Source organism: Anarrhichthys ocellatus, unplaced genomic scaffold (genome assembly GCF_004355925.1).
Source record: "Anarrhichthys ocellatus isolate YVR2014 unplaced genomic scaffold, GSC_Weel_1.0 scaffold45, whole genome shotgun sequence".
Lineage (NCBI taxonomy): Eukaryota > Metazoa > Chordata > Actinopteri > Perciformes > Anarhichadidae > Anarrhichthys > Anarrhichthys ocellatus.
In genome coordinates, this window is record NW_022280075.1 from 1,678,756 (window position 1) to 1,693,264 (window position 14,509).

The window sequence follows — 14,509 nt, forward strand, 5'->3', positions numbered from 1 at the left end:
ACACACACACACACACACACACACACACACACACACACACACACACAACCCTCTATCTGGTCCCCAGAGAGCTGATTAGGGCGAGTCGAGTGTGCAAAGGCCTGGGGATGGATGGTGACATGTGTGGTTGTTATGTGTCCTAAGGGCCCAGAACAAAAAATCCCATTCTGCTGACTAAGTCACTCTGACAGACTTTGGGCCACAGCCGACGCTGTTGTCACTGTCCTGTCCTTCTGCAACACTCACAAAGGCAAACAAAACGTACTTCTGTCTGGACTTACAGACACATTCCAGTGAAACGGACGTTATAGACGTTCTCTGAAGATGTCTTTGGCACATAAATATCAGATTCTAGACCTATTTTACACAGAAACACTCAAGATCATACCTCTAGATAACCAAATCTCTGCCTGCATGACAAACACTATAATCTCATTGGAAAATAAATATTCTCGACATCTCTGGGAGGTAAATGTAGCCTTTCGATGTCTTTCTATAGGCTTCTTGTGAGGGTTCAGGGGATCTAAGGAGTCCTAGGTTGTGGTTCCTGCCTCTCATCTGATGCCGTTCTTTAATGTTCGACATTACTTTCAGTTAAATTAGGATTTTTATCATGGATGCCTAAAATGCTTTCAGCCTGGGGCCCAAAAGAGAACTGAAACCTATTGCTTAGGGACCAAAGCTAACGTCACGTTGTTTGTAAAGGTTACAACTCACTTCTGTTTTATTTGTGAGGGTTTCATTTCAGTTCAGAGTGGAGGCCTGTGTACATTTTAAACTGAGGTTTAGTCATGAGAAGTATTTCTCTACAACTCAGAAACCACACAGTTTCGTTTCCGTTTCAACTTCTTTTGTAGGAAACTCAGTTGTATTTATCTATATTCTCATGTTACTTCACAACAAGGTGACTTCAAGCTGTTATACGCTCTTTCTAGTCTTAGCTGTACTGACGTGTAACTAATTTTGTTTTCAGATAAGTATATTAAGAAATCCTAATTCTTTAAATGACCAACATGTTCATTTATGTTCTGTCTCTCAGGCCTTTAGGGAAGTGCTGCTATTGTTCTAGTTCTCTCAGCTCTTTCAAACACAAAACAACTGCTGATCCAGGCAGTAATCCAATGCAACTCAGCCTTTTCCCTCAATCTCAACACTACAAAGAACCCACAGCCCAACATGGAGACAGACAGTTAGGCGAGCGGTGAGCCTGATGGTTTGCTCACCAAATTCTTGAGCACTGATGGAAAATTTTCCCTCAGTGATTCCGCTGCCTCATCAGCTACTGGTTTGGCAAGATAACTACACTTTCCATGTGGCGAATCCATTATTAGCCATGAGCATGTAGGACGTGCAATGGGAGACATCTGCAAGAGAAATTTATTTAAAACACAGTGAAGTTAATTTTTCTGCATTGGACTTAATTTATGAATTAATGATTCATAAATTAGGTTGATGAAGTTTGAGAGTATCTACAGAATATGAACCATGACCAAGAATGTGACAAAATGTCTTATTTAAAGTCCCAAAATAGATAAATCTCAAATTCACAGTACTGCAACATTTGATGCTATCTTAGCTGGAACTGCAAATTGTAAATGTGGATTATTTGAGGCCGCATGATGAATTTGCTCACCTTGAACCGTAAGTGGCTGTAATATCGCGTTCATTCTCGCCCTTCCCTCCACCTCTTCACCTCTCTCCGCACCACACACACCAGTGCAATCATAATACTCAAGGGAAGCCATTACCGGAGACTTATTCTTCCCCTCATTATAATTTAATGCAGGCCCAGACAGATGCTCATGTTCAAGCCATCCTTTTGTCCTTTAATTTCTCCTCTTGACTTGCTGAAGAGAAATACTCCTGTTTGTTATTTTCAAGTTCTTCCACTGTCTCTCTTTTTAGTGAGCATTAGATTAGATCCTGATGAGCAGGCTTGTATGGCAGCCTCTGCCATCAGTGTATGAATGTGTGTGTGTGTGTGTGTGTGTGTGTGTGAATGGAGGGAATGTTGGCATGTGGTGTAAAGCACTTTAAGTAGTCAGATGACTAGAGAGTTACTTTATAAATGCAAGTCCTCTCACCAATACTACCATGTTAACTTCATGCATGTTGACATTCTATCATGCTAAACGTTAAATGGTTAATGTTAGCATGCCCAACGTTAACATGCACGTTAGCGCTGTAATTGGTAAATATCCCGCAAAATCAATTAGCATGTAATCCACATAAACATGAACCAGGAAGTATGAAGACATAATTTCCGTACTTAAGTAACGCCACTTCCGTAATAATTTGAACCCACACTATGATCTTTTTATAACTAAGTACTTTTGTTGCCTAAACCAAATGTTTTCTGTGAAGACGGATGATTATTTTGGAAAGACTGCATGCATGTAACGAGCGGAAATTTACACATATTGCTGAAAACATTCATATTTCCCCCCCCCCGAAATTGATAAATAATAGTTAAACTGCTTCTTCCTGGTCTGTGAAGAACATTGCGGTGTTGTGGCGGTGCTAGCGTGGCCGCAGCTTATCGGTCTTTCCCATCTCTGCCTTTCACACCACTCACACACGTGTCTTTCTCATCAGATCGGCGTGCAGATTTCTGCATTCCCAGACCGACAGGAACAGGAGTCACGGCTGTTCCCCAGTGCCCTCGTTCACTCCCCCCACCCCTGAAACATTACCCATGATTCCCGTCCTCATGTCTGTCTGCCGCATTTCTTTCGCATTAAGTCACCATGTAGGTTTTCTCACTCTATAAATCAGGCTACGTTATCCGACCGCAGGAATAACAGTCATTGCCAGCATACTTAATCATCCCCCGTAGTCCTCTCCATCCTATCCCACAATGCTCTCTGCCTGCCTGCTTCTGCCTTCACAGCTCTTTGTCTGTATTTACAGTCTCTCCATTCTGCGTATCTCTTTAACCACACATATTTTTCTTTTCCCTCCGGCCATTAAAAACCCGAGAGGGATCCATAACTCCCAAACCCAGAGGATAAATATTGGGTTTGTTTTGGGGAACAAAGCATGCTTCTCTTTTTGAAATTGGACAAATAACAGAAAGAAACACTGCACATGCTGCTGTTGTGTCTATATTTGATCACAGAGTCTTTTTCATACTTGGCCATTACTCGTTTTATGCTACTTTACAGCTTCTTTACATTCTATTAGAATGTAAAGAAGCTACATTGTAATGTAATACAATGTAGCTTCTTTACATAGAATGTAAAGAAGCTACATTGTATTAGAATTGTCTTTTGAAGATGAACAGGACATTTTTCAGTTTCAAGTAATGACTGGGTTGTTACTTTCGGTGCTGCTTTAGTATTGATCATGTTTTGATATTTGAGTCATTTTGTGGATGATCAGATGGAGTTATGATAGTAGCAGTCGCCCAATTGCAGATTCAGCTTGAGCAAAACCTTTGCCTATTGTGTTCAAATCAGGCCCATAGGAGTTTACAAGGCAGGCGTCCTTTCTCACGACACTGACCTGATGCATCAAGTGGATATTTTCTGCTGAACACAATATTATGCATTTGCCCTCTACATCCTCTAGTTGGAATGAGCATACTTATAAACGCACTTACAACTCCTTGTCATATTGCTTTTCTGAGAATTATGATGATAAGTTCATAGTAGATGCAAAAGTATACTTATGTACAATATATTATGTTGAACATTGTTGCTCCTGGATGGATCACAGCCAACCCAATTATTTTCAACACAGCTCCATGTCCTTGGTGATGGTGCCACAGCACTTAAAAGAATAAACTTCATAATTCTCATAATTCTGACCCTTTGCTTTTTTATTAACAGCATTTACTTGTACTTTTACTTTCAATACTTAAGTACATTTAATATCAGAAAATTACTTTTGATACTTAAGTACAATAAATATCAGATACTTTAAGACTTTTACTCAAGTAGTATTCTAATAGGTGACTTTCACTTTTACTGGAGTCATTTTCCAGTAAGGTATCTTTACTTTTACTCAAGTATGGCTTTTGGGTACTTTATACACCACTGTGTGTGCCACATTGTGTGCAACAGTATTAAATGTGATTTATGTTCTGTGAGCGTGTGACAGACTACATAGAAAGGAGAAAGACTGAGGAGGAAGGGGCAGGAAATAAAAGCACAAAAGAATTAAGGTCCATTTAAAGATACAATGAAACTGCAGCTGCGATGAGTCGTCAATGAGCTTGATTTAGTCCAGACAGTGAACACATTTAATGACGTAAAATGATCTCTTTTTCTCTGAACCTTATTATATAATTTGCATTTTCCTCTCCGAGCTTTTCTCCGTCACTCTCAGGCTGCACGTTGGTTCTGCTGAACTTTCATTTCAACACCATGTAGGTGAAGGCGTACGTTATCACACTCTAAGGAATGTTAACACCACGTTACATCTTTGTGTTCGACACGGCCACGCAGAAACCTGAACAAGGATAATAAAATCCGTTATATGAAAGTCACTGTTAGTTCACACGTACACACACAACCACACAACCTCCTACAGTAAAGAGCAGATTAGAGAGGAAAAGCTGTTGTGCCACCTCCAGTTTAAAGCACCGTGATTCTTCTGCACATCAAAGGCAGCGTGGGCACACATACACACTGTGTATAGTATATTTCCCAAAGGTGCTCAGTTGGTTGGACAGCCACAGCTTATGATTCGTATGATTTCCATACTCACTGAGCCATTCAGTGAGCCCTTGTGACCTGCATGTAGAGATGCACATACTATATGTGTGTATGCTTTAGGGCTGCCCCATGTTATTCCAGATTCAACTTTGTGTTTGAACATAAAGTAAACATATATAGATAAATGCAATATTTCATTTGTAACGATCTGTTCATATTCAAAAGTGCCTTATTCGCTGATGCAAAATAGAGAAAACGATGCCAAACAATTTGGTGAAGTAATGTGAGGAAGCATTTTGGATTTGATTAAAACCGTAGATTACAAACCAATAAGTGGTGAGCCAGTGACTCCATCCACTATTTATACACAGTCTGAGCTTTACACTGACTTTGTCGCTCTATATTAATGTCACCTGATCGTTTTCCTTTCTTCCGTTGAACAGGAGTCTTTAGAACGAGAACATGAATATGATATTGCTTTGGAGAACTTGATTAAACCACTAATTCAATCGTCTTGTATCATTAGCTTGTTGTGTAAGTGTGTCGGGTAGTTAATGACTGTGTGGGCCGTGTTCAAATTCAAATCAGCTCAAACTTGATCACGACAAAAAAAACAATTGTTCTAGATGTTATAAAATATTAAAGACCAGCCTGATCTCTCACACTTACTGGTATGAAAGGATGCAGCAATGAAGCAGTATTGGTAAAGCAAAGGTCGAGGGGAGAACCACACGCGTGTGATTAGTTGATTAATCGAGTTCTCTTCATTCTTCTTCTAATCTTTTATCCTGCTGCTGGCTGTTGTTTCTTCCTCTCTCCCTCCTCCTACTCCTCTCTACTTTTAACCTCCCTCCCTTTCCTTCCACCTCATATCCTTCTTTCCTTCTCCTTCTCCATCATTTTGCCTTCGTGCCTTTCTTCTCTCCATCTACTTCATTTTCCTCCTCGTCCTCTTTCTATTTCTACTTCCTCTCCTTCTTCTTTCCCCTTCCCTTCTGCTCCCCTTTTCTCTCCTTTTCCTCCCTGGTATTGTTTCTTTTTGTATTCGCCTCGTCTTCTATCCTCTCTTCCTCCTCTTACGGGGCTGTTTCTAGGTCATGGAGCTTTATATGAATAATAAACAGCTGTCTGCTTTAAAGAGAATTATTTATAGAGCATCGAGTGAGTGAGTGAGTGAGATTCACATCTTTCTCTCTCTCAGTCTTAAACGCTTGCTCTTTTTCTTTCTCATCCATCCTTTTTCACCCTGTTGTCTTTATTGTCTGTCATCTTTTTATTTCCCGACTGATGCTTTCTTTGTTTCTCGTCTATCATTCGCCCTTCACCCTTTCCTTTCCTTTCCTTTCCTGCCTCCAACAATTTGCTTCTCTACTGGTTTGTTGTGAAGCTGCTACTACTGCAACTGTGACTACAGTAGTAGTAGTAGTAGTAGTAGTAGTAGTAGTTGTACTAGGCACGGTCAACATCGTAGTCCTAGGTATATTTTTTCTTATTGTGACCCTCAAAGCCCAGAATCCTTTGGCGAAAGATGCATTTTAGATTATTTAGTAACGTGACATGTCGCAATCTCTATAGAGGGGGGGGTCGGAAGCAGAGAGTGACTCGGCAGAAACAGACAGGATTTAGAGGGAGGTGAGGTCAGCAGAAAGTCAGACGGTGGCCAGACTAAAGCTTCAGGCTGAAATAGCATGAGGTCATCTGGACCGGTAATACCCGCCATACACTGGCACATGGACGTGCAGCGGCGGGGGGAAAAAAACCCTTTCCATATTTAACAAGCAGCATCAAGTTAAATCCTCCCTCAAAGTTTACAAACTATGTATTATTTTTAAAAAAGCACAAAGCTTACAATGCTATAGTTTAAACTATTTTAAGGTCACAGTGTTGCTGTCATATTTGCACTCATGCAGTAAAGGGGAGCTTATTAAGGAAACCTTAAAGTCTTGTGCTAGCTGAAGTTTGCAGATATTTAATATGGAATTGTATATTCTCCTGATCTGAGGGTGTCTTGGTGCCTCAGGGGTTCAGGATGCTGACCTGTCTGCTCTTCAGACAGACAGAACTGCTCATTTCTCAGAGTTTTACAACACGTTTGCGTGTTTCACGTTTAAATGTGGCCGTTGTGACTCTACTGTGTGCATCGTGCTGACTTTGCACTCGCTTGCTCCGTTGTAGAGATTTTGGGGAAACGAGAACTCAACATTAATCAGGACAAGATGAAAACACCATGTATCTAATGAGACAACATGATGTAATAACGCATTCTCTAATAATATGCTGCATTTTATAATATATAATATTAAACGCCCTGAGTTTATCTGATGACGACATTATTGTAGAAATATAAACCTAAATGACAAGCAGACAATCTAAACCAACATGAAGTCATTGAGCTTTTGTGCTGATTAAGTTTGATGAAGAGTTTTGTATTCCAGTTTTTTTATATATATATAATCTTTAATAATCGACAGTGCACTGCTCTCCAGTTTATAATCTCCTGTTTCAACCCTAATAGATGAAAGGGTAATTTCTCTAACCTCAATCCCTGCATGCATTTAATACGTTGGTTTTCAGTTTCCATACCTTCTCCTGATTTGATGGTGAGTCAGTCTGCATTAGAGTGAAAACCGTGAATACCTTTTTATTCATCCGGATCCAATATTTAATAGCTGGAAGCTAATCCTCTTTAACTCCACCTGACCCACCAGATGGTCCATCACTTAAACACATACTGTGTCAAATTACTGTGTCAAACCCACAGTAATGTATCTGATACTTACAGTGGTGGAAAATACATTTATTTAATTTTTTACTGTACTTGAGTGCAATTTGAGGAACTATTTTGCTGTTTTACAATCCACATTTCAGAGGGAAATATTTAACTTTTTACTACGATACATTTATACGACAACTGGAGCTTTTTTTCAGATGTATAAGGAATTACGCATTGCAATTAGCCTCATGCATGTTTAACCACCTTAATGCATCTGTAATAATGATCCTGTAATACAACTACACAATGAGTTATTTTACTTTTTATACTTTAACTGCACCTTTATTTGTAATGGAGTTTATGGTGTGGTATTGCTTAATAAAGTAAATAATCTGAATATTTCTTGAATCGAAGATGTGTGTGTATAAAATGATGCACAGGACTCAGCCTTTTATAGTTAAGATGAAAGTTTAACCAAGTCTGACAGTATGGAGCTAAATCTGAGATGTCCCTAAAATGGCCACCAACACAGATGATAAACCAGTTTGATTCTGGTAACAACCCTCAGGTCAAACTTCTCATTTTTAACCCACTAGTGGCGAAGATAACAATCCTCAGACAGCTTCACAAGACGTACGGTAGGTAGTATGGTTACAGGCTTGTGTTGTCGGAATAAATTAATTCTGACCTGCAGGTTAATAGATTTGAAAACAGGGTCATGAGAAGAGGTCAAACAGTTTTAATCTGGAGCTGTCGGCTAAACTGTAATCTCTGCCGCCTTCGTTTAACCTCAGCCAAAGAGGTCAGAGGGGTACGAGTGTGTGAATACATGAGGGTGTGTGTGGGAATGCATATAATTGATTTTAGATAACGCACGAGCATCTGTTATGCTGGGAAAAAAAGACATTGGTGGAGAGGGCAACAAAGGTGATTTAGTCTTGTTCTCTTATATTTCTGCACACAAAAGTTAGACATATTGTGATAATATTTTGTGCAGATATTTGTGGTTCCTAAAGGATGAATCCTACTGACTTTGGTTTTTCCTTTAACGCCACCATCAGGTCAAAATGTAAATGTCACCAATGTGATCAAATACCTGCAAATCTTATGACATTCCCATCAGCCTCAGCTGTGCTTTGTGCTAAGTGTTTATTAGCTGATGTTAGCATGCTAACACGCCGCTATGGCTGTCGACTCCGAGTCTTGCTGCTGGAAACGTCTCTCAAATGATTTAATTGTTTGGCTAATTGTTTCATGCCTATTTAAAGTACAGAATCTGGAACATGTTTTGCCATTAAGTCTAAAGTCATCAGATTTCTGACTTGAGTCCAGGCCGCGAACACAAGCCACGTGGTACTGTAACATTGATAAAGGTGAAACGTTGTCTTCTTTCTCTCCCTCTCTTTCTAACAGGGCCTTGTACACATATGAGGATGACAGCAATGATTTGAAACTGGCATCATCAGGCGGTAAGTCTGTCTTTTTTTGTCAGCAAATCCAGTACATGAATTTAATCTCCCCCACATGTGACATCTTGCTGTTCTCGTTCTTTTTATGTCATAACGAACATGGCTGTATCAGCATGTTAACATCATGTGTGGAGATGGTTGGAATTTGCTGCTGCCCACCATCTTTGATGAGCTCAGCAGGTTCTGATGTTGCTTGGGGGGGGGGGCGAATTATCATGTTCTTTGTCTCCTGATTGTTTCTGAGCTGGATTCATTATTACCACAGTTAATGACGCGCTGCACGATCATTACAGCTTAATGAGTCTCCTCCGTATTTCATGCACACACATGCAGTATGAAAGGGTCTTCCTCCTGCCTCCCTTTAATGACATCATTGCACCATGGTAGGTGTGAATCTGCAAATAAACATATGGACATAACCCTTATACACTTTAAGGATTGTAGATTTCTCTCCATTTCACCCAAATTTGATTGTGTTTATCATGTGTGCAAAACATAATTTGTATACCTAATGTAGTAACTCAGACTCTCATGATGATCATTTCTCTTTATGTTACAAAGATGGCTTTAGTCTGAGTGTTAATTTCTACCCTGGAGCACACACAGTGGAAGGAAATCTAATAAAGAAGCAGTTAGAGTGTAAAAATGTAAGTAATGTATTTCAAAAGACAATAAACTGATAAATATAACCGATGGAGGGATGTGTAATTAGATACATTCACAATAAAGTTCATGATTTATGCACAAACTGGAACCTAATAGGTAATAAACAACATCGTAGCATTTTAATCTGCCTTTGGGAAGAACATGGTGAAGGACCTGCTGGCTTCCTGCACCTGTATTTGTCCTCATGTGAGTAGTCCTCTTTTAGTGATCTCCTTAAACAGGGTTCCCATGGCTCCTTAAAAAACTGAAAAACAGTTGACCAATATTCCAGTCATGGAAAAAAGTCAAATATTCTTGAAAATCAATCAAAATGATCCTAATCTCCTATTTTCCGATGAACTACTAATCTTTCTATCAGAGCTCCCAAAACTGATCACATTGCCATCTGGAAGACCAAGTTATGTGCCGGATCATATTATCGTTCAAAAGATAGTTTACGAATGAGAGTATTTTAAATGTTGTGATGTGAAAAGCTGCATCCCAAATCACGTCACATGGTAGCACAGGCAGGTTACACCTGAAAGAAACTGTACATTTAAATATTAGTCATGATTTGAAGTTATCGTGCACGTCTTTTAAATGAGCCCCATCCCCGTCTGTCACAGCAGCTCGATCATCACTAAAAGAGTCCTGAAAATGATCTCTAGCAAAGAGCTGGAACCCTGTTAATGTTTCCCGGATAACTGAACCACATTGTAGGTTTCTGTTGGCATAAACATCCTTTGAATCACGCATTAGCCTTAGCTGCTGTTGCTATGGAGAAAAAGCCAGTCAGAGGCACAAATTCAATTATTGCATCTAAAAACAAAACATGAGTCAATCCAAAAAGCACCAAGAATCTGAAAGTGAGTGAAATTGTTAAATATTTGATTAGGTTTATAAGTCAGAAAGTGCTGCGAGACAAACTAACACATTGTTAGTTTTGGCTTCAGAAATGTGTTGTTGAAGACGCGTCCCGTGGTTTTACTTTGATGTATGTCTTATTCTGTGAGTCTAATGCAATCATCTGCACATAATTCCTGAATATAAATGTGCTGATCACATGAGAGGAGTGAACTACAGAGAAGCGTCTGCATCACTAATGTTGGAGTGCCGCATTGATGAAGAGCCACTTCTGCCGACAGCGGTCTTCCTTCATGTCGGCAGCTTCTCTTCAGAGAGAGAGAGACGTGAATATTTCAGCAGCCGCGGAGAGGAAACGCAGTTTGTTCATCCGCACTGTAAACCTCGGAGGGATCCATCTGCCTCCTCGCATCTCCAGCGGAGCACAGTCATGTTTGTGTGTTTGTATGCGAGATGTTTACAAATGTGTGCGTAGACGTCTCTGAAAGCTACGCTGAGATGCAGAAAGCAGGATCATGATCTGAGGCATAAAACCAGCAGCCTGGAACACAACACCACTGATCCTTTCTTTAAGTAAAAGATCATTTACTTAATTCACTCCTTTGCAATTAACAATCATGCATTCAAAACACTACTTAGAGGTGCATAATTCAAAACTCTGAACATTAATATAGAAGCAAGCAACACTTTACTATGTAAAGAAATAGTGGTGCATCTGTAGCTTCCTGGCAGAGTTGCATTATAAGATCTCTGATTGCTTTATTTCACGAGCTGATTCATTTGTTAATATTCTCCCAGTTTGTGTATTTCGACAACATGCTCCTTCCTGCTAGAGGAAGGTGTAACAGAAGCATGACTGGTGGAGTAATGCAGCCTCTTGTTCTGTGAGTGCAGGAGGAGGTCTGGCAGAGATCACACTGACCTTTGACAGTGCCAGGGTGATGTACGGCTTCTGCAGCCTGAAGGAGCCCGCCGCCACTCTGCCACGATACATCCTCATCAACTGGGTGAGTCGCCGGGTCAGGGGACTCCAGGCAACACACACACAACGAAATGTCCTCAAAGGAATTAAAGGAGGATATTGGAGTCATTAAGGGTCACAGCACATTTTTAATGTAACTGTTTGTTTAACAAGGACACGCCGTGTCACCGACGGGAACAACCTGAATCCAGGTTCTGTCTGTTCTGCTGCTGAGGCTGCAGCTCTGTGATTGGATGATATTACGTTTCTCACATGCAGTTGCTGCTGCAGCTGAGAGCTGCAGACGTGAAGTACAGTGTTCACTTTATTAGGCATTGGAATAAATCCTCTTGTTCTGCTGTTGAGTCTACTTTTATGATGCTTTTTGTGCTGTTGCTGTTGATGCTTTAAACACTGTGATTGAGGTTTTAATTCAATTATTTGCTCTAGCATTGAGGTCTTGTTGTACCCCTCACAATGAAGAAAAACCATCAACACAAAAAACTGAACATTATGAACTTTGTTACGGTATTATTTATGACGGAACTTTACTTAATTGCATCAGATTGCAAAGGTGTACCTAATAAAGTGGCCACTTAGTGTAAGATGCTGATGTCGCCACAAACAAGCAAAGAGAATAACAGCTCCTCCGATGTAAACACTGGCTCCACTTGCAGGCCATGATGGTTACAACATCTTTATTTTATTTGTTTTACTTTCTGTTTTGATGAGTTTTTCTGGTTTTACATGAAACACATACAACATCATTTGTATGTCCATTCTTTTAAAAAGGATCCCTCACCTGTTGCTACTTCTGACGTTTATGACATTTTTACTTTTAAAGTTTTTTTGATCTGAATTTTGCGTCTCAGGACGGAGGGCGTCATTTTGTACCGACTAAAGAAGCCCTGTGTAGTTTTTAAAGTATTTGTTTACTTGTAGTATAGATATAGAAACCAAATGCTTACTTCAACAGTGGGATTATTAATGAATATATTGCTGCTCGCTGTGTTTAAAGGGAATTTTGAAGTCAGTTTTAATATATCATATTGATATTTTTTATTTTTAAAAAAAGATCTGACACAAATAAGCAGTGTGTTCGCACCAAGACTTCTGATCAGACGACAAAATGTGTTATGTTACATAATTTGGCTCAGGTTTATCAGGTGTTCCTGGCAGTCTCGTGGATTTGTGTTGTGGAGAGCACAGATGTATTATGTGGGGATTTTACTAAGAGAGCAGATGTGGCTGTGATGAACGTTACAGAGACTGAACTTCCAAACGGAGACAAGTCGCCACGCATGTAACAGAGCCGGAGAAGTTTGTCCACCAATGAATTCATGATGTAAAGGAAATGTAACCTGAAAAAATGAATCACTTGTGATGTTGGAGCTCATTTCACCGAACTGAGAGTCTCCAACAGAGTGTGTTAATAGCATTTAAACACTGAGTTTTAGTCTGAGTTCATCCGAGAGCCGCAAGATGAATGTTTTACTGCCTCAACCTGACAACAGCCGGAGCGCCCTGAGCGACTTCATCTGCATAATGAGAGAGCGCTGAGAGAAATAGAGAGAAATGCAGAAAGAGAGCAGAGAGAAGAAGTGGAAAGAGAAGGAGAGAGGTGGAATCATTCAATCTGCTCTCCTAGAAACAAAGTTTATATACGACTAATTTGTTTTGCCAGTTACAGGATTATGTTCAGAAGCAATGATTTTCCAAGTTAAAGTATCCTTTATATCATCTTTATATACAACTTTGCAATAACAATTATATCTTAAAAGAAATGTAATGAAAGGGTTGTTGTTAACGAATTTGGCAAGTCTCATAATTAGCTGATGTTGTTTACTGATTAAATATTTAATTTCCTTTCCTACATTATTGTAATGTCTATAGCCTCATTTGTGCTGGATGTGTTTCTCTAGGGGGAGGTGGGTGTGAATTACCTCTTGTTTTTCAACAATTTCTAATCAGCTCAGTGTGAAATTTTGGCTTTCGTGTGAAAATGGAGGAAGTAGAAAATGTTTTTGATGATTTGATCTGATTGAACAAATGAACACCAACAACATGGATGGGTTTACATTGGAGATGTACGTGTGCGTCTCATGAAGGTCGCCTCATTGCGTCGGTATCCTACACCGAGGGTATTTGACGAGTTGGGAGTGAAAACGGGTCGACCATCCACCTCGACCTCCTCCCGTGACTTGTTGCTGTACAAGAATGAAGCACCGACTTCATGTTGCCTGTGAACATAATACCAGCAGCAATTTCCAGGAGACGGGGTTGAATGAAAAAGAAGTACAGAAAGCGATTGAGAGATCCGCTAATTGCAGTGAATGGAGACGGAAAGGGAAATAAAGAGACAGAGGAGTCCATCATAATGTGACACAGCAACACTAGCCCAAAGCGCACCGGACCAAAGTAAACCGGGCTGAAATGGACCAGATATCAACTCAAATGTATCGAAAATCAACAGAAATACACCATAAAATACATCCAGCATTACCAAAATGTATCACACAGTCTTAAATATACTGCAAAAGCATTCAGGTTATCTCTCTTACTCTCTCTCATTTTCAGTCAGACACACGCAGATGAACACTCTGATAGATAAAGTGGATAAATACTGATATTGAGAGATAAATTGCCACGAGTTTCTCTCTCTCTGTAATTGCAGCTTATTGCGTTTGTATTGTGTTGGTCTGAATGAGCCGTGATTACTGAAAGACATCCGGCCTGTTGTAGTAATATAAGCTGTTACAATAAGCCAACATGACCACGGCTGAACAAAAGGCCCTGATGAGACCAGAACGAGGGGAAAGAAACACGTGATGTTACTGGTGCTGTTGAGCTTTTTCTGCGTCATGCTTTAAGTTCACCATCTCTCCTCCTCCTCCTCTTTCTTCCCCCCCCCCCTTTTCCTCCGTGCTTTCTTCTGTCTCCCGCTCAGGTCGGGGAGGACGTGCCGGATGCCAGGAAGTGTGCCTGTGCCAGCCACGTCGCCACAATCGCAGACTTCTTACAGGTCAGACCCTCCATGGTACTGAAACATTTTCCTAAATGAATTCTCTTGCAACAGTTGTACAAATGATCTTTTATGTGTTTCAACATGTGTTTTATTGAAATAATGGGTTTCAGAGCGCAGAGCTGCCGTTGAGTTTCAGAGTGCTGAAAGAAAGAAAAACTCAAGCAGGGACAAAGA

The 14,509-nt window shown here is 40.1% G+C and overlaps 1 protein-coding gene across 5 annotated transcripts in view; it reads left to right on the forward strand.

Moving 5' to 3' along the window:
• Positions 1-14,509, forward strand: part of dbn1 (drebrin 1) — an 83,385-nt gene that overhangs the window by 54,743 nt on the left and 14,133 nt on the right. For 4 of the 5 annotated variants that reach the window (XM_031869041.1, XM_031869044.1, XM_031869045.1 and 1 more), the window contains exons 2-4: positions 8,785-8,840; positions 11,244-11,356; positions 14,258-14,347. In XM_031869041.1, the coding sequence (XP_031724901.1) occupies positions 8,785-8,840; positions 11,244-11,356; positions 14,258-14,347 (259 nt within the window). The remainder of the gene's footprint in view (positions 1-8,784; positions 8,841-11,243; positions 11,357-14,257; positions 14,348-14,509) is intronic. The other variant, XM_031869042.1, reaches the window with a different exon arrangement.